Source organism: Hesperophylax consimilis, chromosome 29 (genome assembly GCF_061612785.1).
Source record: "Hesperophylax consimilis isolate HC1 chromosome 29, BYU_Hcon_1.0, whole genome shotgun sequence".
Lineage (NCBI taxonomy): Eukaryota > Metazoa > Arthropoda > Insecta > Trichoptera > Limnephilidae > Hesperophylax > Hesperophylax consimilis.
The window spans coordinates 7,768,383-7,796,031 of record NC_142864.1 but is presented as its reverse complement, the minus strand read 5'-3'; the positions used below and the strand labels follow the sequence as shown (position 1 = coordinate 7,796,031).

The following is a 27,649-nucleotide window of genomic DNA, read 5'->3' as shown; positions in this document are numbered from 1 at the left end:
TAGCCACCACGTTTCGAGGGCGGGCGTCACGGGGAGTTGCTGCTATTCCATCTTGAGAATGTTGGCGAGGTTTGGCTCGACTAACGAATTCAATGTCCTCTTCTTTAAAGATTTGTCCAACGTTAGATGCGATTTTTATTAGACTGTCTGCTAGGTTTTCATCGTTATTTTCGGGGAGACCAAGATTTCAATGTTATTGAGGAGCAGCTGCTGTTCTCTTTCGTTGTTTGTTTTGTCCAAATAAGTTACGATTTTTTTAAATTCAATTACTTCGGCTTCAAGCTTATCCATTTTTTTAGCTTTTCTTCTAAAACCAAAATTTTGTTCGTGTAGTCTTCGATTATGCTATTATTATGAACGGTTGTCTGTTCAAAGTAAGCTAGTTTTGAATTCATTGAGTGCAGCTGGGAGGAGAGTTTCTTGATTTCGCTAAGAAGAATTGAAGAGTCGACAGAGTTGAGATTGCTGGAGAGCGGTGATTGTCCTGATTTGCATTTAGTGCACGTCCACGACTCCCTGTTCTCCTCCGACATCTTCTTAAAATACTCTGATGTTGTTGATATATTTAGTACATCAATTTCATTATATAATCATACCCTATTGAAGTTTTTTTCATCAAGTAGGGGAATATTTTGATAAAGCTATTTAAATTTACAGTATTACAGTATTTTGCCGCAAAAGAAAAAAAAGAGAGGCTTAAAGAAAAAAAATATTTTGGTTTTTTTATATTTATATTTTGTTCCTACATAATGTGTGGATCAAATTCAACAATATTTTATTTTATATATGTGTTTTAAACAGTCATTTCCTGCACTATTTACGAGTATAATTTCTTTGTTATATATGTATGTAAAAGCCTTATTAGGCGTAAAATAAATAAATAATTTGCAGAGATAATTTTGGCACAGCTGAGATGCATTTGGTTTTTACAACTTATACACCTCATTCAGTCAGACGTTAGTACTGTCTTGTTACATTGGTTGCAGGTAGAACTCATAGTGGGTAAATTGATGGCAACAATATTATTACAATATTATATTATTATTTACTTCAAAATTGATTTCTGCAATGTAATGTCACTAAATCAACTCAACTTCGTCACTTTTGAAATTAGTTCATTTACTTCCAAGCAAACAGAAAGTGTCGTTGTGTGCAAAATGTTCAATATAACATAATATTTTTAATTAGGGAGCAGAGTAAAACACAAGTGTCAGTTGATTGTAGGTAATGTTGTAATTTTAATTGTAATGTAATTTTTTAACAGTATCAAAGACACCTGAAAAAGACATTAGCAATAACGTAGCATTGCGGGGTGCACTAGTACCTACTAAAACAACAGCAATGACATTTCGAATATTAAATTTCTACCTTTGTTTTTTTTTTATGTTTTACCACAAAGTTTTGCAATACATCTATTTATCTATATAAATAAAAATGTAAATGTTCGTTTGTTCAAAATCTTAAATCTCCGAAGGTTCTTCAACGATTGCTTTGAAATTTTGACACAATGTTGCATTCGAATTTTTTTTTTATATATAGATGTCACTTGTAACAGGTAAAAACATAATTAAAAAAAAAAACAGCTCTGTTGGACAAACATGCTTTTTTTAAAGTTAATATACGAAATACATGTCGGCCCTACCCAATCGGGATTTGGCACAGTTGTAAGTGCAGTTGACTACCGTGTCTTGGGAGAAAGGTTCAATCCTCAGTGAAAGTTTGTTTTTCAGGGTTGATTTTTTATTAACATTCGGTAATATTGTAATAAAAAAATTATTAAAAAAAATTCTGAGCTGTACTTTTTCTTTTTTAAGAAATTTTGACTTGGTATAAAAATCATCATACACAATTATTTGCTTGACTTTTTGAATATTTTTGATACGATTTATTCAACGATACACTGTCCATATTATTCTGCCATTTTGTGTGGGTATTGTGTATGAATTTTAATAAATATTTAATTTGTATCTGTTTGTTTTCAGGTCCGAACCGTCTTAGAAAACCCAACGCGATACCATGTTATCCAAAAGCAGAGGAGTCAGGTTCGTCAATACTTGAGCGAGTCTTTCCAGCCACGGCAGGTATGTCAAATATATACATCTTTTTTCCTACATCTGTCTTATTCAGATCCCACCTCCGGGTATTCCGGTCCTGCGCTATTTGAGAATCCTCCGTCCTTTCAGTACCAGTTTTTTACACTAACCCCACACAGAATGCCTTGAGAAATAAAATAATAATATTTGGGGATGCTGTGTTGGGGGTCTTTTTTTAATGAAAGGAAGGCGAAGAAATTCTGGGAAGGTAAAAGGTATGAGGGGTGGGTAAGAATCAAGGGATTAGTGTGTTCAGGAGTGACTGACATATGAATATATCCCTCCACCAGTTGGAGAGGTCAAAGGGTCGTCCCAAACTAGCCTCTCCTGATGTGGCACGCCACACAAATGGTGGACAGGTGCATCCTGAACGAACCTCACCCATTGAACCAGGGCACCCCTGCTAAATCACCAAACGTGTCGAACCACTTGGGGTGATGTATATCCAATAAATGGTTACCGGGTCTGCGGTACCAAAATCCGCCTCCCAAGTTGTATAGTATTCTAATTTAAAATTAAACAGTAACTTTGTAAACATCACTTATGGGTAAATACTTAATGCCGACCGGGTTTCGCTACAACCGTAGCCTCATCAGGGCAGTATAATACTAAAAATCTAAATATTAAATTAACATGTGTAGATATCACGGTAGGTGGACAGTCTGAGCTACAGTGGAAGAGGTAGGGATAAGTGGGAGATTGGGAGGCGAGTGTTCTTTGTCAATAGGGAACAATCTGAGTATAGGGCTTTTATTTAGGTTTATTTGGTTGTTGATGACTTTGCTATTGACGTTTATGGCTTTCCTTAACTCTAACGCTTCTAAGTTATCCAACCTAAGACCTATTCCGTTTTTATGTAATAGGCTGACGCCAGTATTTTTGTCGAACGTATGGTTGGTTGCTATGAGGTGATTTGCAAATTCGGAGAATCCATTACTGTTTAAGCATCTTAGGTGTTCTTTGACTCGCGTTTTGATATTACGCGCTGTTTTGCCTATGTAAAACGCGGGACAGTCACTACATTGCAGTGAGTAAATACCTGAGTGATTTAACCGATGTTAAAGATCATGTTAAAGATCATTAAAAGATCATTAAATCCCTCCACCGGGAAAGACGCGGGCAATAAAAGCACGGGGGAGAATACATCTACAAAAATGAAGTCGTAAATTGTCCTTAACCTCAAAGCCATAAAAATATAAAGAGGAACGCTTTTCCGAGATGACGATTTCCTTTTGGAAGATGGTTTAATCAGGGCCGCCGCCCCCTGTCGCATGAGCGACCCCATCGGCCGGTTAATTGAAGCTTAATTAAAAGAGCCGCCGCGTGATAACAGGCAACCGGCCGCAGTGCCTCGCGGGGTCCGCCCCTGGAATCCCTTCAAACCCAGTCCATGCAAGGCCTACAGCCTACAAACCCTAACACTAAAGCTGTAACGCATTTCTTTAATCGCTTTCCAGACAAATTCAAGCGCTTCTGAATTCAATTTGTCGCAGTTAAACGACTTAATGTAGAAGAATAAAAAATACGCCTGTCAACTCGAGTTTCTAATTATATATTTTTTTAAATTTTATTTAATATACATAAATTACAAACAAAATGAACCTTTGTCTGTCCAACTTGGAAAGATTACCGTTTCAGTACAGCCAAATTGTGTATTTAGTACATAATATTCTTACAATGGAATGGCGATACTGTCAAAACAAATTTTGAGAACATTGTTGATTGCATTCGAAGTGACGGGATGGTTTCTTTATCCTTGAAAGAATCGCAAAGATGTAATTTATTACCAGGGTCAATTTGGATAACATTAGTAATTAGAACAGATGAATGGTTTCTTTCGGGACATCACAAGTCTGAGATTCTTTCCAGGGAATTTTGGAGAACATTTAAAATTGTATAGTTAGAATTTCCACATTTATAAATCAGTAAAAGACATATGAATCCTATAGTACTTTTTTTTAGAATTTCTTAGGTGATAGAAATTACACATTACTAGACCAGAATATATGCCATATGACATATGAATTTCCAATTTTAAAATTTCGAATCTTTATTTATTATTTATTTTTCGGAATAACTTTATTGAGTAAAACCTCAAATTGTAATATTTAAATATTGAAGACAATATTAGTGATTTCTAAACGAAAATCTGAAACAGAAAAATCAGAAAAGGAAACGGTCACATCTGGGACTCGAACCCAGGACCCTTGTCTTTCCGGGACAGTGCTCTACCGACTGAGCTAATGGGACCCTATTCCCCTCGGTCACTTTTAACTGTATCATACTTCGAATAAGAACCACTAACATTGTCTTCATTTTTTTTCACCGCACATTTTTATTGGCAACTATCTTTATGTATGATCGCAAGATTCAACCCGAACTAAATGCAACCCAGACAGCGTCTTTTTAGATAAACCTATCTTATTTTTATTTTTTTATTTTTAATGTGCGACATCTGTTGACTTTTCTGCAAGTCTAGAATGAATATTTATTTTTCGGAATAACTTTATTGAGTAAAACCTCAAATTGTAATATTTAAATATTGAAGACAATATTAGTGATTTCTAAACGAAAATCTGAAACAGAAAAATCAGAAAAGGAAACGGTCACATCTGGGACTCGAACCCAGGACCCTTGTCTTTCCGGGACAGTGCTCTACCGACTGAGCTAATGGGACCCTATTCCCCTCGGTCACTTTTAACTGTATCATACTTCGAATAAGAACCACTAACATTGTGTTCATTTTTTCACCGCACATTTTTATTGGCAACTATCTTTATGTATGATCGCAAGATTCAACCCGAACTAAATGCAACCCAGACAGCGTCTTTTTAGATAAACCTATCTTATTTTTTTTTTTTAAATCACTCAGGTATTTACTCACTGCAATGTAGTGACTGTCCCGCGTTTTACATAGGCAAAACAGCGCGTAATATCAAAACGCGAGTCAAAGAACACCTAAGATGCTTAAACAGTAATGGATTCTCCGAATTTGCAAATCACCTCATAGCAACCAACCATACGTTCGACAAAAATACTGGCGTCAGCCTATTACATAAAAACGGAATAGGTCTTAGGTTGGATAACTTAGAAGCGTTAGAGTTAAGGAAAGCCATAAACGTCAATAGCAAAGTCATCAACAACCAAATAAACCTAAATAAAAGCCCTATACTCAGATTGTTCCCTATTGACAAAGAACACTCGCCTCCCAATCTCCCACTTATCCCTACCTCTTCCACTGTAGCTCAGACTGTCCACCTACCGTGATATCTACACATGTTAATTTAATATTTAGATTTTTAGTATTATACTGCCCTGATGAGGCTACGGTTGTAGCGAAACCCGGTCGGCATTAAGTATTTACCCATAAGTGATGTTTACAAAGTTACTGTTTAATTTTAAATTATAATGTCACATCACAAAGTAACCGCTTCATGTGAAGAAATGTATAGTATTCTTTTAAAAAATTATGTGAATTCAAAATAATGTAGGTCCCAAGACGATACCTTGTGGGATGCCAAGTGTAAAGGAAATAGAAGAAGATAAAAATAAATGGACAAAGGCTTTTTATTTAGCCTGAAATTATTGGTTTTTCGCACAAGTGTAACACGGAACTCTAAAAACCTACCATAACCAATGCCGTAAAAGAACCCATAAACTGTGTTAATGCATATAGGTACTTCAGTGAATAAGAAATAACACAGGTCCCTAGACACTTTCTTGGGATACACCGTAGTTTAAAGTAAAACGGCTTTTTTGATCTCTGGAAGATAACCAATGCTGTGTCCAATGCTAAAAACAATCCACAAACCTCTTTTAATTGTGAATTTGTCCTTGAAGGAATGCACAAACCGCCTCAGCGTGAATGGGGGCCACATAATGTCGGCCCCTGACATGCCCCTGGCGCCCCCGCACAGCCCTGACTACCTAGGCTCCGGGGTGCTCACTCCCGAGATGAACAGCGTCACCACCAGCAACTCGGAGGTAACCAAACAACCTACTTATATTTGTAAAATAAAATAACTCAACCCAACCAATCTCCTTTGTTGTCATCTAATGTAATTAAACCTACCCCAACCACTCCCCTTTGTTGTAATCTGGCCTAACCTGATTCTGAATTTCGTCATTACTATGCCAATTTATGAATATGAATTTTCGTATTTTTCAGGCAATTTCAGGCAATAACTAGGTACATAGAAAAACGACTTTATAACAAAAAGGGCCCCAAAATTATGATACCACCTATTTTGTTGAAAAGTAACACTGTGTAACAATCTCGTTAACATATTGTCCACAGTTAGCTCAGAATAATACTTAAATATATTGTTGTTTTATACTTACCTCTTCAGCCGTATACTCTGCCTTCTCACCAATTCGGGTTGCTTGGGTGGGGACTAGGGAGGTGAATTTAATTAATAACATCTATTAATTATGAGTCTCTATTATAATTAGGTTTGTCAAGTGTTAATACTAAATCTAAATTATACTTAGAGCTACTTACATATATATAACTTAATTAGTTGTCATATGGTTCGGATTACTTCTCCACTATTTACATTGTCATTGTTCACAGTTACTACACTGTTGTCACTGATTTGGTTCTGTTCATTGGACTTAGTAAGGCCGAAGTCCTAGGTGGCAGCTTCTGCAGTTCTGCAACTCAGGCCTCCCGGCCGCGTCTGGTCGCCGCGCTTTCTTCGCCTTCCGGCCGCGTCCTGTCTCCGCGCTTTCTTCGCCTCACGGCCGTGTCTGATCACCGCACTTTCTTCGCCTCCCGACTGCGTCTGGTCACCGCACTCTCTTTGCCTCACGCCCAGCATTACGTCGCTGGGCGGAGGATAACATATCTTGAAAATCACTTTCTCTAACTCAACTCTAACTTCTTCATCCACCGCCCAGCATCACATCGCTGGACGGGGAACGCGTGCTTCACCACCACTCCTGTCTCGGTCTCCTCTCTCTCCCGCCTTGATCTTGACTGTCCTCGTTCCTGAGCTCGTAGGACCTGTCGCCCTACCCCGCACTTTTCCTTCTTTCTTTAAAACCCCCGTCTGTCAACACTTGTCTTTGGGCGTCCACTGCGGGACGCTCTCAGTTTATAAATCAAATTTATTTGTGACGAAATTTGATTCGTCACAACTGCTTTTCCCAAAAATTTCACGATTTTCACCGAATAATGTCCCTACGCACGTAAGATCAGTCAGCGGTTGCACAAGATAGGATATAGGATATTATTACGTTTCACAAAAACGTAATACTGTGTTTGATTAATTCATTTTGTTAAAACTTGTTATGAGATGAGATGCGTTTAAATGGCCAGCTTCGTTAATAAGACTTATTTGTTTTCCAGACTGATGACTTCCTGGATGACATCCTGTCCCTGGAGAGTGGGGGCGGGGGCGGCATGGGCTGCGGGATGCCCTCCTCCGGAGAGGGGGACTCCCCCGACATGGAGGCCCGCGTCAAGCAGGAATCCCTGCCTCCCGAGGAGCAGGTGCACGCTCTGGCTAAGGACAGGCAAAAGAAAGACAATCACAATATGAGTGAGTACCCCATCATCATAATCATAATACTAATATTTGTGTTAAGCCCCCACATACCCAATTTATACCGATTTATAACAAGTTTCTCGTTAACTCCTTAAGTTTTTTAAGATCAAAAAAATATGTTTGTTATTTTTGAAGATAATATTTATACATTTGTTATGCCGAAACGTTAATTATATGAAATTCCCTCGATAGAAAAAAATCACAAAGTAAGTTCCTAAAATTATCAAAAACACATGTTGTTCTGTTATTTAATATGTTATAGGCATGAACAAATTCACAGTGTATCTTTAAATGACACTAAAGCATTTGTCGAGAGATTTATGCTCTATTTCAAACGAGTCGTGTTTTATCAAATTTTTTCACCATTTTCGCTTAAGGCGATTCCATACGTAGTAATGCGAAATCATGTGTTTTTGGTTTGAAAATTTGGTCGCCTAGAAATGTTTCAGATACTTTAATTAAATACTGCGAGTAGAATACATTTTGGCCTTTGAAATAATCGAGTACTTTTTAGATAAGTCTTTTTATAAGCCCAGAAAAAAATAATGTACACGGTGTATAAAAACTGCTTTAAAGTTTAAAATCTCCTACTTACGAACCCATTTTCGGTTATGATTTTACTGTATAATGTAGCAAATTCAGTTATTTATAAAATGATCGAAAAAAAATTAAACATTTATGCCTGAACATCGACAAAATAAAATAAAAGGCACTTTTTGGCCATGTTTTTTCCTTGCATAAATCAAAACAGGCGGATAGTGTTAAGCGGGAATTTAAACCTTATCGCCATCTACGTAAGGGTTGTTATTGATAGCGGTTCAATTTAAAATATTACACGACGTAGTGCATCGCCTTAATTAATATCACATTTGAATATTAGCGCACTCCCTCTAACATTCGTATTTACCAATCTCCCTTTCAAACCATCTTTGAGCTCTTACTACGTGGCTTTTAATATTGGGCACTTTTATAATCGTCAATCACTTTTATTTTCTAAATCGATTTCAATAAAATAATACAGAAAGATGCCAAACTCTTGTACAGTAAAAAATAGAAATAGTTTCAGATGGTAAAACATGTACCTATGGGTTTATTGATAAATCAAAATGAGAATAGAGACATCTATTGGCAATACGTTGCATTATTTTAGTGAGCCAAATCTCGATATCATAGCTTCAAACCTTTTTTGCTCTGTTCGTTTGTACAGATCTTAATTAAATAATTTTGATGATTTGTAGGCTGTACAAATATACTATTGCAGACCCGTGAAAAATCAAAGGTTATTGTATTTTCGTAATAACTTACCTTTTTTTTTGGAAAATTATGTATTTGTAAATGGTATCATCTTACCAGATAATGTTTTTATATATTTATAAAAAGTTTATAATCTATTAAATCTATCATAAGTGGTTTCTCCAGAATAGCTCAGAGAAATAATCTTTTTATTATGCGTATCGGCTACGGCGTAGAGGTTATATTTTTATCGTTAACCTTATCGGCTGCTATATCCGTATGCGGATGTAGCATATATGATCCGTGAAGTTTCACTCAAACACATATCGTGTCAAAACGTGCCACGTGGTGGGATAGATTGCGTTGTAAAGGCGAGCATTGATGATATTTGTCTCCTTGTATGTATATATCTTTCATACCATTGGCAACTTGTTCATACGGGTTTTCTTCTGTTTCAGTTGAACGGAGGCGACGTTTCAATATCAATGACCGCATCAAGGAGCTGGGTACGCTGCTGCCTAAAACCAACGACCCCTTCTATGAGGTCATCCGGGACGTCCGGCCGAACAAGGGCACCATCCTTAAGAGCAGCGTGGACTATATAAAATGCCTCAGGTGACCTTTACCTACATGTTATTAGTTTATTCATCAAGAAACTGGGCCATCCGTTGCTCTCTGGCTACAGCTCATTCTACCAGTTCTAAAAGATCATAGGAATCCTAAAAGCAGCATGGACTCTATTAAATACCTCAGTTGACATTTAACTACATAATATGTGTATGTTTGTTCATCAAGACACTGGGAGCAGTGTTGCCCAAGCGCTCATCTCGTTATACAAATCCTAAAAGCAGCAAGGACTCTATTAAATGCCTCAGGTGACATTTACCTACATAATATTAGTATGTTTGTTCATCAAGACACTGGGAGCAGCGTTGCCCAAGTGCTCATCTCGTTATACAAATTCTAAAAGTAGCATGGACTCTATTAAATGACTCAGGTGACATTTAACTACGTAATATTGGTATGTTTGTTCATCAAGACACTGGGAGCAGCGTTGCCCAAGTGCTCATCTCGTTATACAAATTCTAAAAGTAGTATGGACTCTATTAAATGACTCAGGTGACATTTAACTACGTAATATTGGTATGTTTGTTCATCAAGACACTGGGAGCAGCGTTGCCCAAGTGCTCATCTCGTTATACAAATTCTAAAAGTAGCATGGACTCTATTAAATGACTCAGGTGACATTTAACTACATAATATTAGTATGTTTGTTCTTCAAGACACTGGGAGCAGCGTTGCACAAGTGCTCATCTCGTTATACAAATTCTAAAAGCAGCATGGACTCTATTAAATGCCTCAGGTGACATTTAACTACATTTTATTAGTTTATTTATCATGAAACGGGGCACTCTGTTGCCCAAGGGCTACAGCTCATTTTATCAGCCCTAAACGTCTAACACTGAAAGCATCATGGACTAAATCAAATGCTTCGGCTGACTTTTACCTACATGTTATTAGTTTATTTGTCAAGAAACTGGGCCTGCCGTTGCCCTCTGGCTACAGCTCATTCTACCAGCTCTAAAAGATCAACCCAAGCAGCATGAAATATATTAAATGCCTCATATTACCTTACGTTAATAATAGTATATTTTATTAGTATGTTTGTTCATCAAGAAACTGGGAATGTTGTTTCCCAAGAGCTATAGCTAGTTCTACAAACCCTGATAGAGCAACCTTAAAATCAGCATGGACTATATTAAATTCTTCAAACCATTCAATTAAGGAATAGAAGACATCTTTTTCAAAGTATTATTGCTATGTTTTGTCATCCAAGTACTGGGCTCGCTATTGTTCACGTTCAAGACCTCTCTATACAACCTGTTCACAATGTCATTAATTTTTTTTTTTTATGAATACGCAATTAATTTCTTTCTTTTTTTATTTTCAGGGAGGAAGTAAATAAACTAAAACAAAGCGAACATAGAAGAAGACAAATAGAAGTTCACAATCGTAAACTGTTACTTAGAATACAGGTAAATTATGTTTATTAACTTTTAACATCCATATTTTCAATTGTCAAATTTCAACAATCAATTGGGTTTAGCTTGGATCTTTATATTATTAACTGTCAGCTGTTTAATTTCATAAAAGAGAAACTCTGTATAACCTTACCCGACAATTGATACAATCACATATTAATGCCGATTCACTCCTGTACCATCTATTGATACGGTCCGATCCACAGTCGATACAGCGGCATTTGGAAGGGTTAACTTTGTGTGTTATGTATTACTTGAAGTGCCTATTTCAGATTTTGGTAATTTGAATTAGGCATCAAAAAGTACTATAACCTCTTGCTAGCAAGCGTATCCTTAATTTCGCCGCCCATATTAATATGCATTTTTTGCACATTTGTATTTAAACAAACTTGTAAAAGGATCAAAATGAGACATAAACATTTAGAAAAAAGTTATATTTATTCAAGTAACATAACTTGTCTCTGAAAAATTGCCTTTTAATTATCTTTGTGATAAATTGCTTACTAGTGAAGTGTAATAATCATTGAAATTATCTATTTCTTAATGTGCCATCAAACTAAATGTGAAAATTATTATTCCAAGCCTTTCCCGAACTATCCATTAAAACAACCATTGTTCCACAAACGACAAGCGTGGAAAATGAAAAACCGACATATGTTTATGTCACCATCTCTTTAAAACATATAATATTCATCTTGCTGTCTCCCTCACAGCCATGACCTAGGCTTCCCCAAGCTTTTGTCAGTACCTAATTTTTACTCTAGACGAAAGACATACTGCCATCTCGTTTATTCTATGGCGTGCATAGGGACAGAAGATATCAAAGCCGGGGACATTCTTTAAATTGACCCAGCGAATCGTATGTTCTTGTGAATAAAAGCTTATATTATCGACAATAGATGTCACTGCTCGTCACTCGCCACCGCAGCTCGCAGCTCTGCTGTTTCGCAGTACATTTCAAAAAAATTAAGAATAAGACCAGTTGTTTTGATGCATATAATTTATTATTATAGTTGTCTTATAATTTTGGGGAGTCAAAAACCAATATGGGAAGCACGGCCCCTGTTACCAACCCCTTTTCAGATATGATTATATCTGAAAAGGGCATGTGGCAAATTAAGTACTTTAGAAAATCATAGGATAACATTTTATTATTTATGCCTGCAATTCATGAAATTAATAAAAAATATTTTTTTTGTCTACACTAACACGGTGCATCACCTTACTAAAATATAGATTATGTTTTATGATTACAGGAATTAGAGCGCCAAGCCCGCCTGCACGGCTTACCAGTTAGTGACTTTGTGTGGCAGCCCTCACAGGAGGCCGCCAACACAGCTGCCACCCCCCACAGCCCTCACCCACACCCGCCATACTCTAATGTTAGTATCAACAAGCAATCTATCTCACTGAATTGAAATACAGTAGAACCTCGTTAATCGAAATCCACGGGACATCAAAAATCAAATTTCGAATTAACGAATTCCCACGTTATTCGAAATTTAATGAAAAAAAAAAAAACGCCGAAAATCGATTTTCTCGGCCGCCTCTTCAAATCCGGGTGGTATTTTAGTTGTAAATTCGTATTAATACCAATTATTTCTTTATTTTCGCGTCCGATTTCCGTAGCAGCGGGCCCTTTAAAATTCGGATATTCGAAATAAATTCGTAAAAATACGATTTATTTACGCGTAAATCGAGTTTTCGCGGCCGATTTCCGTCGCAGCGGGCCATTTAAATTCAAATATTCGAAATAAATTCGTAAATATACGATACATTTGCGCATAAATCGAAAGTTCGCAGCCGAGTTTCGTCGCGGCCGACCCTTTAAATTTAGATATTTGGTGTAAACTCGTAAAACTACGACATATATCCGCGTAAAACGTATTTTCTCTGCACTTCAAACTCGGATATTCGAAATAAATTCGAAAAAGTTCTACATTCCAGTGTAAATCGATTCAGATTTACAAAATAATAATACTAATTAGGACGATAACCACGCAAAAATACATTTTTCGGCGTTTCACCGCCACGGCTGACTTTTAGATTCAGATTTACGAAATATTATGATTTATTTTCGCAAAAATCAATTTTTTTCGAATTACACGAACCAATTTTCGTGCGCGGACAAAAATAAATTTTAAATTGGAAATATTTTTGGCGAAAATTTCGAATTACGCGTTTTTTCGAATTATCGGGGTTCGAATTAACGGGGTTCTACTGTACACACTAGAAATGCCTTCCTTGTAGATTTGAATGGAAACAAAGATGTCGCCACTGACTTCTCTGCCTATTTTGCATTTCCTGGCACAGGATATCACCACTGCATTTGACCGAAATGAAAATATCATAATGATGAATAAACGAATTTCTGTATTTGAAATTTAACCTCTCAGAAAAGGACTTTTATTTACTTTGTGTTCCTTTGCGAACTGTCAAAACGCGAAAATTTTTGTGTTATTCACGAGTTTTGTTAAAAGCTTCATAACTCACGTTTTGGGAAACGTAGCCTCATTCTAAAAAATGTTTTGGAAAGATTATGAAATTCACTATCGTATTGTTTTGTTATACGTAAATATTTGCGTTTCTAAATATACATTTTCTGAAAACGTCAAAAATATGTAAAAATCGCTGACCATTATTTCAAAGCTGTGAAAAATGAACTATTTTCTGAGTGTCATAAAGAAATAACACTTTATATATTGAAGAAATATAATTAAAAACTATTAGTCACCTCAAAATATTAACCGTCCAAACTAAAATATTTTTAATAAATTATTTAAAAACGCAATAAATTATGAACGAACAAGATGACAAGTCCAATCGACTTAGATAATGCACCTCGAAATTCCATAGATATTCTTAAATGCAGACGCGTAGCGTTATTCATTATCGATACTCTGTTTTTTAAATCATGGCAATCCGTATACTAGTGATGGAAATAAATCGATTTTTGTAAAATCTCGCGCGTTTACGTGAAAAGACGTACTAATGTCTTGACCGCTATTATCATATTTACGTCTTTTGACGTTCTAATGTTCCGAGTGGTTAAGCAAATAATGGTCTGACTTTTTGATCACTAAATATGCCCACATCGCATTTCTTGTGTTTGTATTTATTTCATACCATCATCCTTCTTTATATGTGATCCTTAGCCACTCCAGTGATTTTTGGCATATTACGCCAAGTTTGCAAAAACGTTTTGAGAGATCGCTCGTGCCAAATTTATGTAACCTAAAACTATGAGATAAACATTGAAATCTAGGTGGATTTATTGGCTTTAAACCGCAGTAAGAAGTTTTATTATTTTCCATATTAATATTTTGAGGAATGGTATTAATTAAATAATATGGTAAATGTGTATATATGTGGTTAGTAAGATGTAAACATGAAAGTAGCTCGGTAATTTGGAGTTCACACCAGGTAAAATATTGCCTCATGTTGGAGAGATATGAGGGAGTTTGGCTACTACCCGTGGCTCTATCCCACCGACTTTCTTTTGGGTATGCTCAGAATGAACCATCTACTGGTCAGGAGGGATGTGCGGATTGGTACACATTTCTTCAGATTGATTCGTGGATGGTTTGTAAACTTGTCTATCATGGATTCCATTCATTTCTATGCTCCTGATGGTTATCTCCGTCACCGACAACATAGACTGTCCCAGCCTGCAGGACGAACTTGCCAATGGTCATATTGGTGGAGAGTAGCAGAGAAATCTTGCTATTGAAGAGAATCAATTCAAATATGGACATTTAGCATCAATCAAGCTGCATTTAAAAGGCATGCTCTGTTACTGTGTATTTATTTATTTTATTTTATTTATTTTATATATATATATATATATATATATATAGGTCCCACAACATTTATTGCGTCCGTGCGTAAATCCGTCTTTGGGCGTCCAGCACTTCTAGTTCTTTTTTTTAGATTGTTTTTGTGAATATTGCACTATGTTTTACTCACGATAATCGCTAATATCATATTTTTTTAATATTCATAATAATGCAGGTTTTGATGTTTATTACACTCTCATACATTTCTAGCGTCACGTACATACTCACGTCCGGGTGTATATTTTTTGTATATTGAAGGTTCCTTTTAATATAGGTTTCACGTCCGTTCACTCTAATTTAATTGTTACGTCTGCCGTATATTGCTGACTATTCTAATAAAGGTTTCACGTCCATACAGAATAATATATTATTGCGTCCGAGTGTATATTATTTGTTTGTTACATGGCGTTTTGAAGGTCGATTTAATTTTTAAGTCTTCCGTATATACGGCCCTTAAGACTCTTGGATTTGTTTTGAGAGTTTCAAAAGGTAAATTTAGGCCGTTGTTATGCCCCTTATATTATTAAACCCCTTAGGATTACATGACTTATTCTGATATGGGAGATATATTTCACCTTAAAAATAATCAATATAAATATTGTTTATTTTAATTCTTTTATATATCGAGACAAATAGACATCTATAATTTTTGCAATCTTTTCTTTATTTTGAATATCTACTTATGTGAGACTTCTTATCATTTTTACCAATGTATCTTATTTTATTATACGCTTTTGTTGTAACATTTTTTTTTTTCATTCTATTTTGTTTTCTCTATTGTTTTAATTTTGAAGAATTTATAATAACTGCGATACTCAACTATTAAACTAGAATGTAAACGTCTATTAGGTGTACTAAATAAATTAACAAATAAATAAACAACACAAAATATTTCTTACTTTTCTAGTGAAGTTTTCACGTTCATAGTGAATTAATTAATTAATTACAGCATCTGTGGTTGAGAGATAAGACTCTCGACTCGCAATCCGAAGCCCGTAATCTGACGGTCAAACCCGGCGTGCGCAAATAAATTTTTATTTGTTTGTGTTATTTCACAATTAATACATTAAACATAATATAAAGTGTGTTTGCAGCACGTTCCAGAGTGAAATATACTCTCAGTATTGCCCTGGTGTGTGACCACCATTCCGAATGGAAACGTTATTTCCAAGCTTTTGCCGTGTTTGGTGACCAGATATAAATAGCCAGGTACTTTTCTACATTTCTCTTCCTCATCTTCTTCCCCTCCCCAATACCTTCACCCTAGTACTCAGATTGGGGATGCCACAGTCTCGCTGTTCCAGACGGGAGCGGTTGAGACTCTTGTGCGGTATATAAAAAATATATGTATATATATTAATGTTTTATTTTTTTGACATCCAGAAACACACCAGACCTGACAACAAACTGTCTATTGATAGTGAGAAGTTTTAATGAATATCTTGTTGCACCTTGTATACAAACGTACCTACTGGGCGCAGGCGTGCGACAATTTTTTTTACAACGATATCCTTAGTAAAAATGTATCATTTCATAACGCGCCAGTTCGCTCCATTGCAGAGGGCGGTCGGACATTTTTAGGTCGGGATATCAATTTACCGTCCACTGTAAACCATCTTACAAAAATGTCCACCCGCGCAAGGCGCTTTTTAGTTCTGAGTGCTAAGTGGCAACGTTGTAAATTAACTGAATGTTGCCAAATCTGGGGTTTTGCTTCACCAAGGACTCAAACAATACATAAAAATGTACAAATTCGCCAACGGCCATGGGGACGCAATACTATCGACGAAATGCGTGGACGCAGCACGGCCGTCGTTATGTATACAAAATAATATCTACTCGTGATTGGTCACGAGGATACAATACCATCGACGCAGAACTTCTGTCGTTACGTATTCAATATAATAATATCTGTTTTTATATTTAACTTAATTAGTTCAACCTCAAATTGCAACATTTTAATTAATGAGTTAAACTTATTAATACCATTAAGTTCAAAATAAAAATATTTTTTTTATTTTTATTTCTTAACATCTTTAGTGTTACAATATTTACAACATAATATTAAATAATATTTAAATCACTTTTCTGATAAGTAAGATGCTTGTGCTTAGGAGAGGTCAACAATATATTTTTACATATTTATATTGCAAATATTATTACAAAAACTATTAATAGCCTTACAAGAAAATACAATAAAAGTAATAAAAACAGGTTAGTTATAAATAATACCAAGGAATGATAAGCAGAAACATAATATGTGGAGTTTATTAAGCAGAATTGATTTGAAAGTACCTACAAGGCACACACGCTCATGTAATCTAGTAAAATAAAAACGCTTGTCTTAGAAGAATATGTTCAACATATGTATAATAACATTCTCTCTGATTCTATCTTCGATGTTACCAAAATAAATATAAAAACTATATTAAAAATGTATTAAACGTGTACCAAACTGCATAAAATGTTATTATATTATGTAATGACATATATTATGTAGTATTACGTTATAATAATCTTCTGTTTTAATAATCTCCTGTTATAATAATCTCCAGTTAAAATAATCTCATGTTATAATAATCTCCCTCTTGAATAACGTTATATTTTTTACAAAATGAAACAATACTATGTTTGAAACCACTTTATATTTATTTTATACAATATTTGGGTTCAATCCAAACCGGTCGACGAAATATAAATAAAAATAAAGTGGTTTAAAACAAAGTATTTGTTTCATTTTGTATAATGTCAAGCCACTAAGTGTTTGCTTTCTTCGATAAATTTAATATTTTTTAGTTCTTGTAAGTATAGTTTTTAAATTTTTACATACATAATAGAATAGAATATTGCGGAAATCTGCAATTGGTTTCTCAGTTAGGTAAATTACACGTGTATAAATGAACCACATTGTAAACTGTTGATTTCCCTGAAATAAAATAAATAAATAAATAATTTAAAACAATAAGAAAATTTATTAGGTGGTATTAGAGAATTTTAAATTGTTTTTTTTTGTAACTGTCATAATTTTCCTCAGATATATCCAGGAGTAATTTATTGAATAATTTTATACCGTTAAATAAATAATGATGTTTTGCTGTTGTAGTTCGAACTAGTGGTACGGTTAGTCCTCCAATATAAATAATTATTTAGCTTAAAATTAATTATGGAATATTATTTTTATCAAATAAATCTTTATGTAATTGAAGTTCTTAATGTACGAGTATTTTTGTCATAATTTTTGTGAGAAGGGGAACCGGGAAACCTTGGAAAACATTTATTGTTGGATAGTTATATGGCTTTTTTAAATATGATTTATATTAATATTTTTTGAATTGTCACAAGTGGACGTAGGTATGATTTATACGCACCCCCCCCCCCCCCCCCCCGCAAACCACGATTTCATATTGTAGTAGTGTAGAATGTGCAAGTGCAAAATAAATACCTTTAAGTATTTTTCATGATACAGTATTTCTAAGTCTAAAAAACATAAAGATGAGTTTTCTCATTCTGTCTACTGTGGAGTTTATTTGACTTTTCCATTTGATGTTAATATCGATAATTATTCCAAGATGTTCACAGCCTAAGCACCCTGATCAAGTTTCTGAAGGAATCGCTTGGGTACCTACTGGACTATAAGGGTATAACGAGCTATGTATTCGATACATGCGATTATATTAATTGGCTAATTATTTAGATTCATTAATTGACAAACAGTTTGCGTTACATATTGGTATTTCGTTAACATTGATATCAGTAAATTTTTCTTTAGCATAGACTACAATTCCACTACTTTTATTTTTGTGATAATTTGTGACATATTGTTTGTAGTTTGGAATACTTGGTATATTTTTATGTATTGCATGCGAGTGTGCCTCGGATAGTATTAAAAAATCTGGTTGTGGACATAATGTTAAATACATAGGTATACCAGAAGTTCGTCCATGTTTCAAATTATACTCCTTATGTTTAAGTGCAAGATTGTTAGTAGATTTATTATATTGTTCTAGATTTTAGGGCATTCGCTGTATGTTTCACATACGTATTCTTCTATATTTTGATTTTTTGTTGATTTCATTTAAGTTAAAGTTTTCATTGCATTTATGAAGGTGTGATAAAATATATATTTATAATTCTATGAATATATTCATAATAATTCTCACAATTTGTCTTACGATATTCTTGCTAGATTTCAATTCATATCTTGAGGTTTTTATTGAAGTGAAACTTCTTTAGGCGCGTAATGGATTTTCGGGGACGGAGTAAAACCGAGTCAGGATCGACACGAAAATGCGGGTACCCCCACCACCGCTCACCGTTCACTGTCCCTCTCTCACCATATGCGCTTGTTGAGGTGGGGGAGCCGCTCACGAACGTTTTGCTTTGAGTTACGAGCGAGATACGAGTTCGGTTTAGCAGGTCGGCCGGTAGCGCACTTGCGCGGCCACGCCCACCACGGCCAGTGAATCAGTTAGCAGCGTGCTCCCGCTGTGATAAGTTGTGTTCGCGTTTTGTGTTGCGTTTACATTTACATTTATAGTTGTAGTTCATTTAATTAATTCATTTAATTTTTGATGAAATGAAAATAGAGAGAGAGGAATACTAGAAGTTTCACTTCTGTCTTGCGTAGGCTTGACACACCCACTTTTTTTTATTCTATAAGATTTATTTTATATTCAGATAATATTCGGGAACTTATAAATTGTTTGTTTAATTGACAACAATATTTAATTTAAAATAAAACAATAACTTTGTAAACACCACTTTTATTTTTTATACTTTGTGCCGACCGGGTTTCGCTCCCAAAAAAAACGCTTTTTCTTTTAAAAAAAACAACAACGGACGCAATACTACCAACGCAATGCGTAAACGCATCACGATCGTCGTTATGCATTAAAAACTACGCAGGATGCTTCTTAGTTCTTAGTGTCAAGCGGCATCGTTGTAAATTAACCCAACGTTGCCAAATCTGATGATTAACTCAACCAAACGCTCAAATAATTTATCAAAATGTACTCGTGAATGGCCATGGGGACGCAGTACTATCGAAGTAATGCGTGGACGCAGCAAAATCGTCGTTATGCATTAAAAACCACGCAAGACGATTCTTAGTTCTGAGTATCAAGCGGCATCGTTGTAAATTAACCAAATGTTGCCAAATCTGATGATTTACTCAACCAAACGCTCAAATAATATTTAACAATGTACTCCGAATGGCCACGAGGACGCAGTACTATCGACGTAATGCGTAGACGCAGCAAGACCGTCGTTATGTATTCATAATAATATTTCAGCGTGATCGGCCAGGGGGACGCAATACTATCAAAGTAATGCGTGGATGCAGCATGACCGTCGTTGTATATTCAAAATAATATCTACTCGTGATCGTTCACTGGGACGCAATACTATCGACGTGATGCATGGAAGCATCATGATTGTCATTATGAGTTAAAAATAGTATATTCTCATGAGCGGCTACGGGGACGCAGTACTATCGACGTAATGCGTGGACGCAGCACGACCGTCGTTATGTATATAAAATAATATCTACTCGTAATCGGTCTTGAGGACGCAATACTAACGATGTAATGCGTAGACGCAGCATGATCGTCGTTATGTATCGAAAATTATATTACTTCGTGGACGCGGCAAGATCGTAGAAATGAATAAAAACATACACTGCTCGATATATACATCGTGTAGCGAACCTGTCGGCAAAATGTCAAACGTTCAATATTCGTTTCCAGACATTCTGAGACATTTTTTGCTTCCACAAAAATTTTTGCCATACGATTCTACATGGGGTAAGCATCGTTCTGGCCAATTTTGAGGTCAAAACATTGCAGCGTCCGTATATCGGACGCTGTAAGTCGGTGGACGCTGCAATGCTATGGAGTTTTTAGGGGTCGGACGCAACAAATGTAGCGGGATATATATATATATATATATATATATATATATATATATATATATATTTGTATAAAGCATACTTTGAGCCACATTATATACACTTTTTTTTTAATGCCATTTTGTTTAATCAACCCTTAAAAACTACCCCCTCACAGCTATATACGTCTATGATGTACCGTTTAATATATATATCGATACATACATCTAGAGCATACTTTGAAGACATATTTTTATTCTGTACAGACGATAGTTTGAAGACAGTCCTCAATGTATGCGTTATATATAATTTCCCGTCGTGGTCTCAAACAATGCTTTTCACAGAGAGGTGTTTCGTGTACATAAAGCATACTTTCGACCTATGGTAAGTAGGAAACTTCCATTGGAATAATGTGTAATTATTAATATTTTTGACGCCAGATGGCACAAATAATAATATCAAATATGTAGATATTTACGCGCTGTGAATTTGGTACATTATGATAAAGTAATGTTTCGTCTTCAAGTCAAATCCTTTATGAAACTTTTTCGTTGAGTTTTTCGAAAGGTAAGAGTGAAAAATTTCATCCATCTCGAAAAAAAACATTTTTAATACTTATTGTTAATTTTAGCTTTTTTATAGGTACCAACAAACTTTTACCCATAGATAATAGAAACAAAGCGGATATGGCATGGAAGCGTGCCAACTGTCATCGAGCTTAGACTATACTGCACGGGTTGTACGTTTGGTGACTATGTAGGAGTGTAGATGCAGGGCATTGTTAGGTTATATGATGTTGGCGACACTACACACAAACTAAAAACAATTAATGGCCTATCTTCCCTGTTCCGGTACACATTTTAACTTATGTGTTAGGTAGGTACCTAGATGGTTTTACCCATAGATAATAGAAACAAAGCGGATATGGCATGGAAGTTTGCCAACTGCCATCGAGCTTAGACCATACTGCACGGGTTGTACGTTTGGTGACTATGTAGGAGTGTAGATGCAGGGCATTGTAAGGTTATATGATGTTGGCGACACTACACACAAACTAACAACGATTAATGGCCTATCTTCCTTATTCCGTTACAAATTTAAATTTTTGTGTTAGGTAGGCACCTAGATGGTTTTACCCATAGATAATAGAAACAAAGCAGATATGGCATTGTATTATTTCACAATTTATCTTTAAAAATAATATAAGGTATATTTGCGATACGTTCCAGATTGGAGGGTACTCTCAGTATTGCCCTGGTGTAATACCATCATCCAGAACTGAAAATTTGATTGAAATGGCTTTAGCCGTGTTTGGTGACCAGGTACTTCCCCACCTTTCTCTTCCACATCTCCTTCCTCTCTCCAATACTTTTAGCTTATCAACGAGCAATTTTGAGCTACCGGCATCTGTTTTTCCTCCCTCCTATAATCCGAGCCTCTTCAAGGCCCGCATTAATAAATCCCTTCCTACAGCCCCTACCTTAATCCGCCTCACAACGCCGCCCAACCGGGTGGTGACATAGTTCCCCTGTCGGTACACTGCACAGGCAGGGATGCTCTTGTGAGGTGTCACATATATGTATATAAAAACATACCCCAATTATTTGGGATGCCATAGTCTCACTGGCTCCAGGCGGTTGGGAGCACTCGGGACTCTTGTGATGTATTCACATAAAAAAATATTAATCGAGGAGTTATTTGTATTGTTTTCAGTTGATATTTGAATGCCGCACAAGAGTCTCAACTCCCAGCCATCTGGAGCCAGTGAGGCTATGGCGTCCACAATTGGGTTATGTTCTGCGGCTGAAGGTAGTGGGGATGGGAAGGATATGGGGAAGAGGAAAGTACCTGGCTATTCAGATCTGGTCAGGCAGCCCTGACCTAGTACGTACCCAATAAATACAATACTAGACCCCATGCTCCATTTAATGTAGTTGCTTCTCGCACTAATTTTCTACGCAATTCCTGTTCTCAGAGATTGCATCGTGTGGGGAGTAAAACTTGGTCTGTGATTGTGTGAGTTCTTTCGTATAACACTATTGGCCGAAGCCTTGAATGAGTGAGTGCATATTTGATGCAAAAGTATAATATATGGAGTTCGCAAAGTAATTTTTTTGCGTAAATCTTTTTCATGATGAAATTTGTGCGTGGTAATCCTTCGCAAACCAAAAAAGGATTTACTAAAGAAGTGGAAACGTTTATGAATTGAAAATATATATTTTTATGATTTCGACAAAAAATGTGTAATTCGACTAAACATTCAGAAAAAAATTAAGCATTTACCTTCAGCAACAAAAACACATTAAATTTTAAATCTGTAACATTTAGATGAATAATTTTTATCACAATTCTCCATTAGGAGATATAAAGTTAATTTCTCACTTCCTTTATTTCTCAAAATCTCCTTGCACACTTATTACGTATATTAAATATTAAGTCAATACATTTGAAAATAAATATATCTACGGCCCTACTCATAAATATTCCCTAAAACGACGCTTCAACATCGTACTAGCTATTCTGGGGAGGGGACTGATCCTGCCGGATTGTAAATTTTTTACAAGAAGATTTGACGAATTATATTGGTGACGATTTTTTTAGCGTGGCAATACTCATTAGCATTTAACATTTTCGGCGTGTTGTCAACTTCACGTTAGTTTATTTACGTCAATATTTAGACAAAAGTGGCCGTCATGTTTTAGTAATCAGATTATACCTCAAATATGATTTAAGATTTTCACGGCCAAAAGTATTTTTGTTATTTGCTTTTGGGGTGTTATGCCGTGCTGCGCTAACTCCTTCTTTAGCCAACGTTTCGGACAGCATTGTAGTGTCCATCATCAGGGCAGATGTGTTATTTATTGCCCTTGATTCTTGGTTCTGCCCTGATGATGGACACTGCAATGCTGTCCGAAACGTTGGCTAAAGAATGAGTTAGCGCAACACGGCATAACACCCCAAAAACAAATAACAAAAAAGATTTTACCTCTATTCCCATAATTACTTTTTAATTTTGATGAATACCTATTTATACCAATTTTATTTTCTAAATACTTAAGTTTTTTTACCGAGTTGCATCTCTTTACCTAACCTTAGTAACACCATTAAATAAAATAAAAACACTTTGTTTACCTTTTATAATAGAACTGCATATACTACATCTCATTTTCATAAATGACACAGAAATATTCATGGTTTTAAATTAATAAAATAACATTTAGTATTCGATTAAAACTGATTTCTTTTATTGTTCCACAAAATGATACAATTAACGCAGTTTGCCAATAGTAACTGTCTTAATTAAAGCAGGAAACATCGAACAGAAGACATGCTTTCAGTATTTATCGATTAAGCTTACATTACTCCGACACACACTAGCTTAATTAACGATCTTAATTAATCACAGGCAAATAAAAAAAAAATAATAATTGGATAATTTGTAGAGCGCCGTTTTTGTGAAAGATCACCTCAAGGGCGCTAAATGATTCTAATAATGGGTTCAAGGAAGCAGTTTCCGAAAGAAATCCGAAATAGTAGTACCTAAATATTTTAATATTGTTGAGCGACGAAAATCCGAAATAGTAGTACCTAAATATTTTAATATTGTTGAGCGACGAAAATCCGAAATAGTAGTACCTAAATATTTTAATATTGTTGAGCGACGAAAATCCGAAATAGTAGTACCTTAATATTTTAATATTGTTGAGCGACGAAAATCCGAAATAGTAGTACCTAAATATTTTAATATTGTTGAGCGACGAACGAACTTTTAAACAGCCTGTAGGTAACATTCGATTCACGCGTGCCAAGTCCATGCGCGTTGACTACCATCGAGAACGATAAATGCGAAGCCTTTATTATATGCACTCACTTCTAATAATAATAACAAATTAAATAAAAACAAATCACTTTGTTTACACCACTTACACCGCTTTCTTAGTAATTTAAAAATCACCTAAAATAATAAAGTATTTTACCTTGAATTCACGGCAACAAGCTCGAAAAAAAAACTGTCCCGACGAAAAGTGAATGCTACGCCCAGACACTTGCCACTTGACACTTGTGGCAACGCAAGCCTAGGTAAGCGTAGGCAAGCCAAACGTTGGCATCTACGCTCTTGGCGGACGTCGAGGCAACTACATCAGCTGTGACAGATGTCATTTTTCCTATTTCTATTTAAAAGCTAAATGAAGAAATTGCCCAAAAAAAAGACAAATTAATTTTATTGATAATTTGAGAAGAAATTTGAAAATAATGTAAAAAGATTGCTGCCAAAACTATGGGAAAAAATAGTTGAAGATAATATTGTTAATTTTGAAATTTGAAATCGTCAGAAACAACTTAAAAATAAGTGCTCTCGCTAGCAGAAAAGCTGCTTGAAATGGCTGTAGCCGTGATTAGTGATCAGATCTAAATAGCTATGTACTTCCCTACCTTCCTCTTCCCCATTTACTTCCCCTCCTCCACTACCTCCAGCATCACAACATACCCCAATTGGGGATGCCATAGTCTCACTGGCTCCAGATGGCTTGGAGCTGTTGAGACTCTTGTGCGGTATTCACACACAAAAAGAGTGGTATAATGCATTCGTCCCGGATATATACGAGAGACCCAGTTTCAACCGTTACTTCATTTATTTTTCTGTGACTTGTTCCTTTTCATATAAAAATTAACTAATTTACTTGAATTAATTATATATGTTTTTAAATTAATAAATCCATACATAGGACCCTGCTTGATATAATTTAAAAAAAATGATTATCGTTTGTCCAGTTATACATTTTTACGATATTTACTATAAACAGCTCGGAGTTGTACTCTCCTCAGGGTTAATTGCCATATACAATGCGCAAGTTAGCAACGCTTGCCGCGCCTTGTGGACAGAATACCAACCGGACCCCGGCCTGATCGGCAGCAAGCTATCGCAAGCCTATTCAAGCCAAGCCAAACGCTTGCAGACGCTTGCCGAGCCGAGACAAGTATGTGGGCGCCCCTTAAAACACTTTTTATGGTTTGTAGAAATATCACAATATCATAAATATCGAAATGTTACAATCGATATGATATTATAAGAATGTTCGTATATTTCGGTAACGTAACCGGAACTTTTCGTAGGGCAACATAATATATTTTTTAATGTAGAAACGGACTTCAAAATGTCCAAAACCCAATACAATGCTTTATTATATTATAGCTTAAAAGAAAATATATTTATTTGTGATAACTATTTGTGATTTTGATAACTCCATGCCACACCAATTTAATTTGTATGGAAGGTAAAAAACAGTTTCTCAAGAAAACTTTAAAAAAAATAACTGGCTATTCAGATCTTGTTACTAAATATAGCTAAAACTATTTAAAGCAACGTTTCAATTTTGAGCGGTGGTTTTACTCAGAGCGCCTTTCACTATGCGATGCGCCGCAAGTGCACAACAGATTATTTAAATGAATTGATTGTGAAATAAGACAAATTAATTGAATACAATTTACTCGCAACTCCGGATTGCTAGTTGAGAGCCTTACCCCTCGACCAAACCTTACCACAAACCTTATTAATTTTCTCCATCAGGAGTGTTGAAAATTTTGAAGTGGTGCATATAAATTGAACTCACATGGAATAGCACTATTATATATCCCTACGCGATAGTGTGACATAACACCACTAACCAATGATAGCTAAAATGTATCACGCCACAAGAAAGATACAGCGGCAAGGGATACACAAAACAAACAATTTAGTTTCATGCTTGATATCGATAGTTAAATCAAATCTTGATGTTTTAGACTTCGGTAGGCAGGTACCTACCTAGGTCACTACTTACTTGGACTTTACGATAATTTATGAAAAGATATGTACAAAGTAGGTAGGAATATAATTATGTTGCATTCTGTAAATTGATTCGAATTCGTAAGATCAAAGAAGATAGACCGCATACCTACCACAGTTCTTATAATACAATTAGGTTCGCTATTTCGCCTTTCGGAAAAATCTCTGGTGTATTTTGTTTATCTAGGTACCTACCAAATCAGAATCCAGTCGGTGTCCCGAAACGAACGATTACTCGTACTAGGTACTGTAGGTACGAGGAGAAGGAAATGGAGCGGTAAAGGTTCCTGACTAGGTATTTATGTCTGGTCACCAAGCAAGACTAAAGTTATTATAATGAACACGATAAAGAAGTGGACGCTTTATATGGATTAGGCATATTGCACGGATTAATGGAGAAAAGAGTGTAAAGAGAATACAATCGAATCCTAGCTGTTCAAACCTAGTTAATTACTGTGTAAACGTCCTAATTAAAACCTCTTCAAATCTAACAACTGAATAAATATTAACTATTTTATTCGATACTTAAATAAGTGAGATAAGGAATTAATATGTATTTATTTGTAAGAAACAAACAGCTTACAGTACCTTTACATAATATATAATACAGAGATAAATACCTACAATACGACTGCAATCCATTCACACAAGTGAATTGCAGTCAAGCCAAAAAAGTTTCTTATGCTAATATTGGTTTGGAGATGGAGTTTTATTATATCTTAAAATTAATTTTTGGTTAGAGAAAAAGGAGAGGAATATAGGATAAGGATATAAGATCCTCCCGATACATTTCATACTTTCGTATTAATTTATCGTACGCGTTTCTTCTATTCGATATTTCTGAAGATTTTTTTAAAAATGTCTATGCTGTGAATTTTTTTGTTATATTGCGTACGTATTCCAGGAATTGGGATTTTTTTCTAATGTTTGTTCTACATGTGGGCAAATGGAATAAATTGGATTGGCGGGTTGATCTTGATGGAATTGGAATTCTTATTAAATTGGTAAGCTCTGGCGAGTCTCGGCCATTATCTAGAATTTTATAATACAAGATTTGATAAAAAATTAAACACTAGTAATTATTACGGTTTTGATAAGGATAACATTTTCATTTTAAAACTGGTTTATGTCTGTTGATTTCCGTAAAATACAACAAATAGAAATGATGGTTCACAGAATGATAAT

The 27,649-nt window shown here is 35.4% G+C and overlaps 1 protein-coding gene across 1 annotated transcript in view; it reads left to right on the top strand.

Annotated features, from left to right (window-relative positions):
• Positions 1-27,649, top strand: part of Mitf (transcription factor Mitf) — a 372,014-nt gene that overhangs the window by 321,726 nt on the left and 22,639 nt on the right. Inside the window, exons 4-9 of the mRNA XM_089649089.1 lie at positions 1,983-2,081; positions 5,934-6,077; positions 7,444-7,636; positions 9,334-9,490; positions 10,827-10,911; positions 12,174-12,299. Of these exons, the coding sequence (XP_089505215.1) occupies positions 1,983-2,081; positions 5,934-6,077; positions 7,444-7,636; positions 9,334-9,490; positions 10,827-10,911; positions 12,174-12,299 (804 nt within the window). The remainder of the gene's footprint in view (positions 1-1,982; positions 2,082-5,933; positions 6,078-7,443; positions 7,637-9,333; positions 9,491-10,826; positions 10,912-12,173; positions 12,300-27,649) is intronic.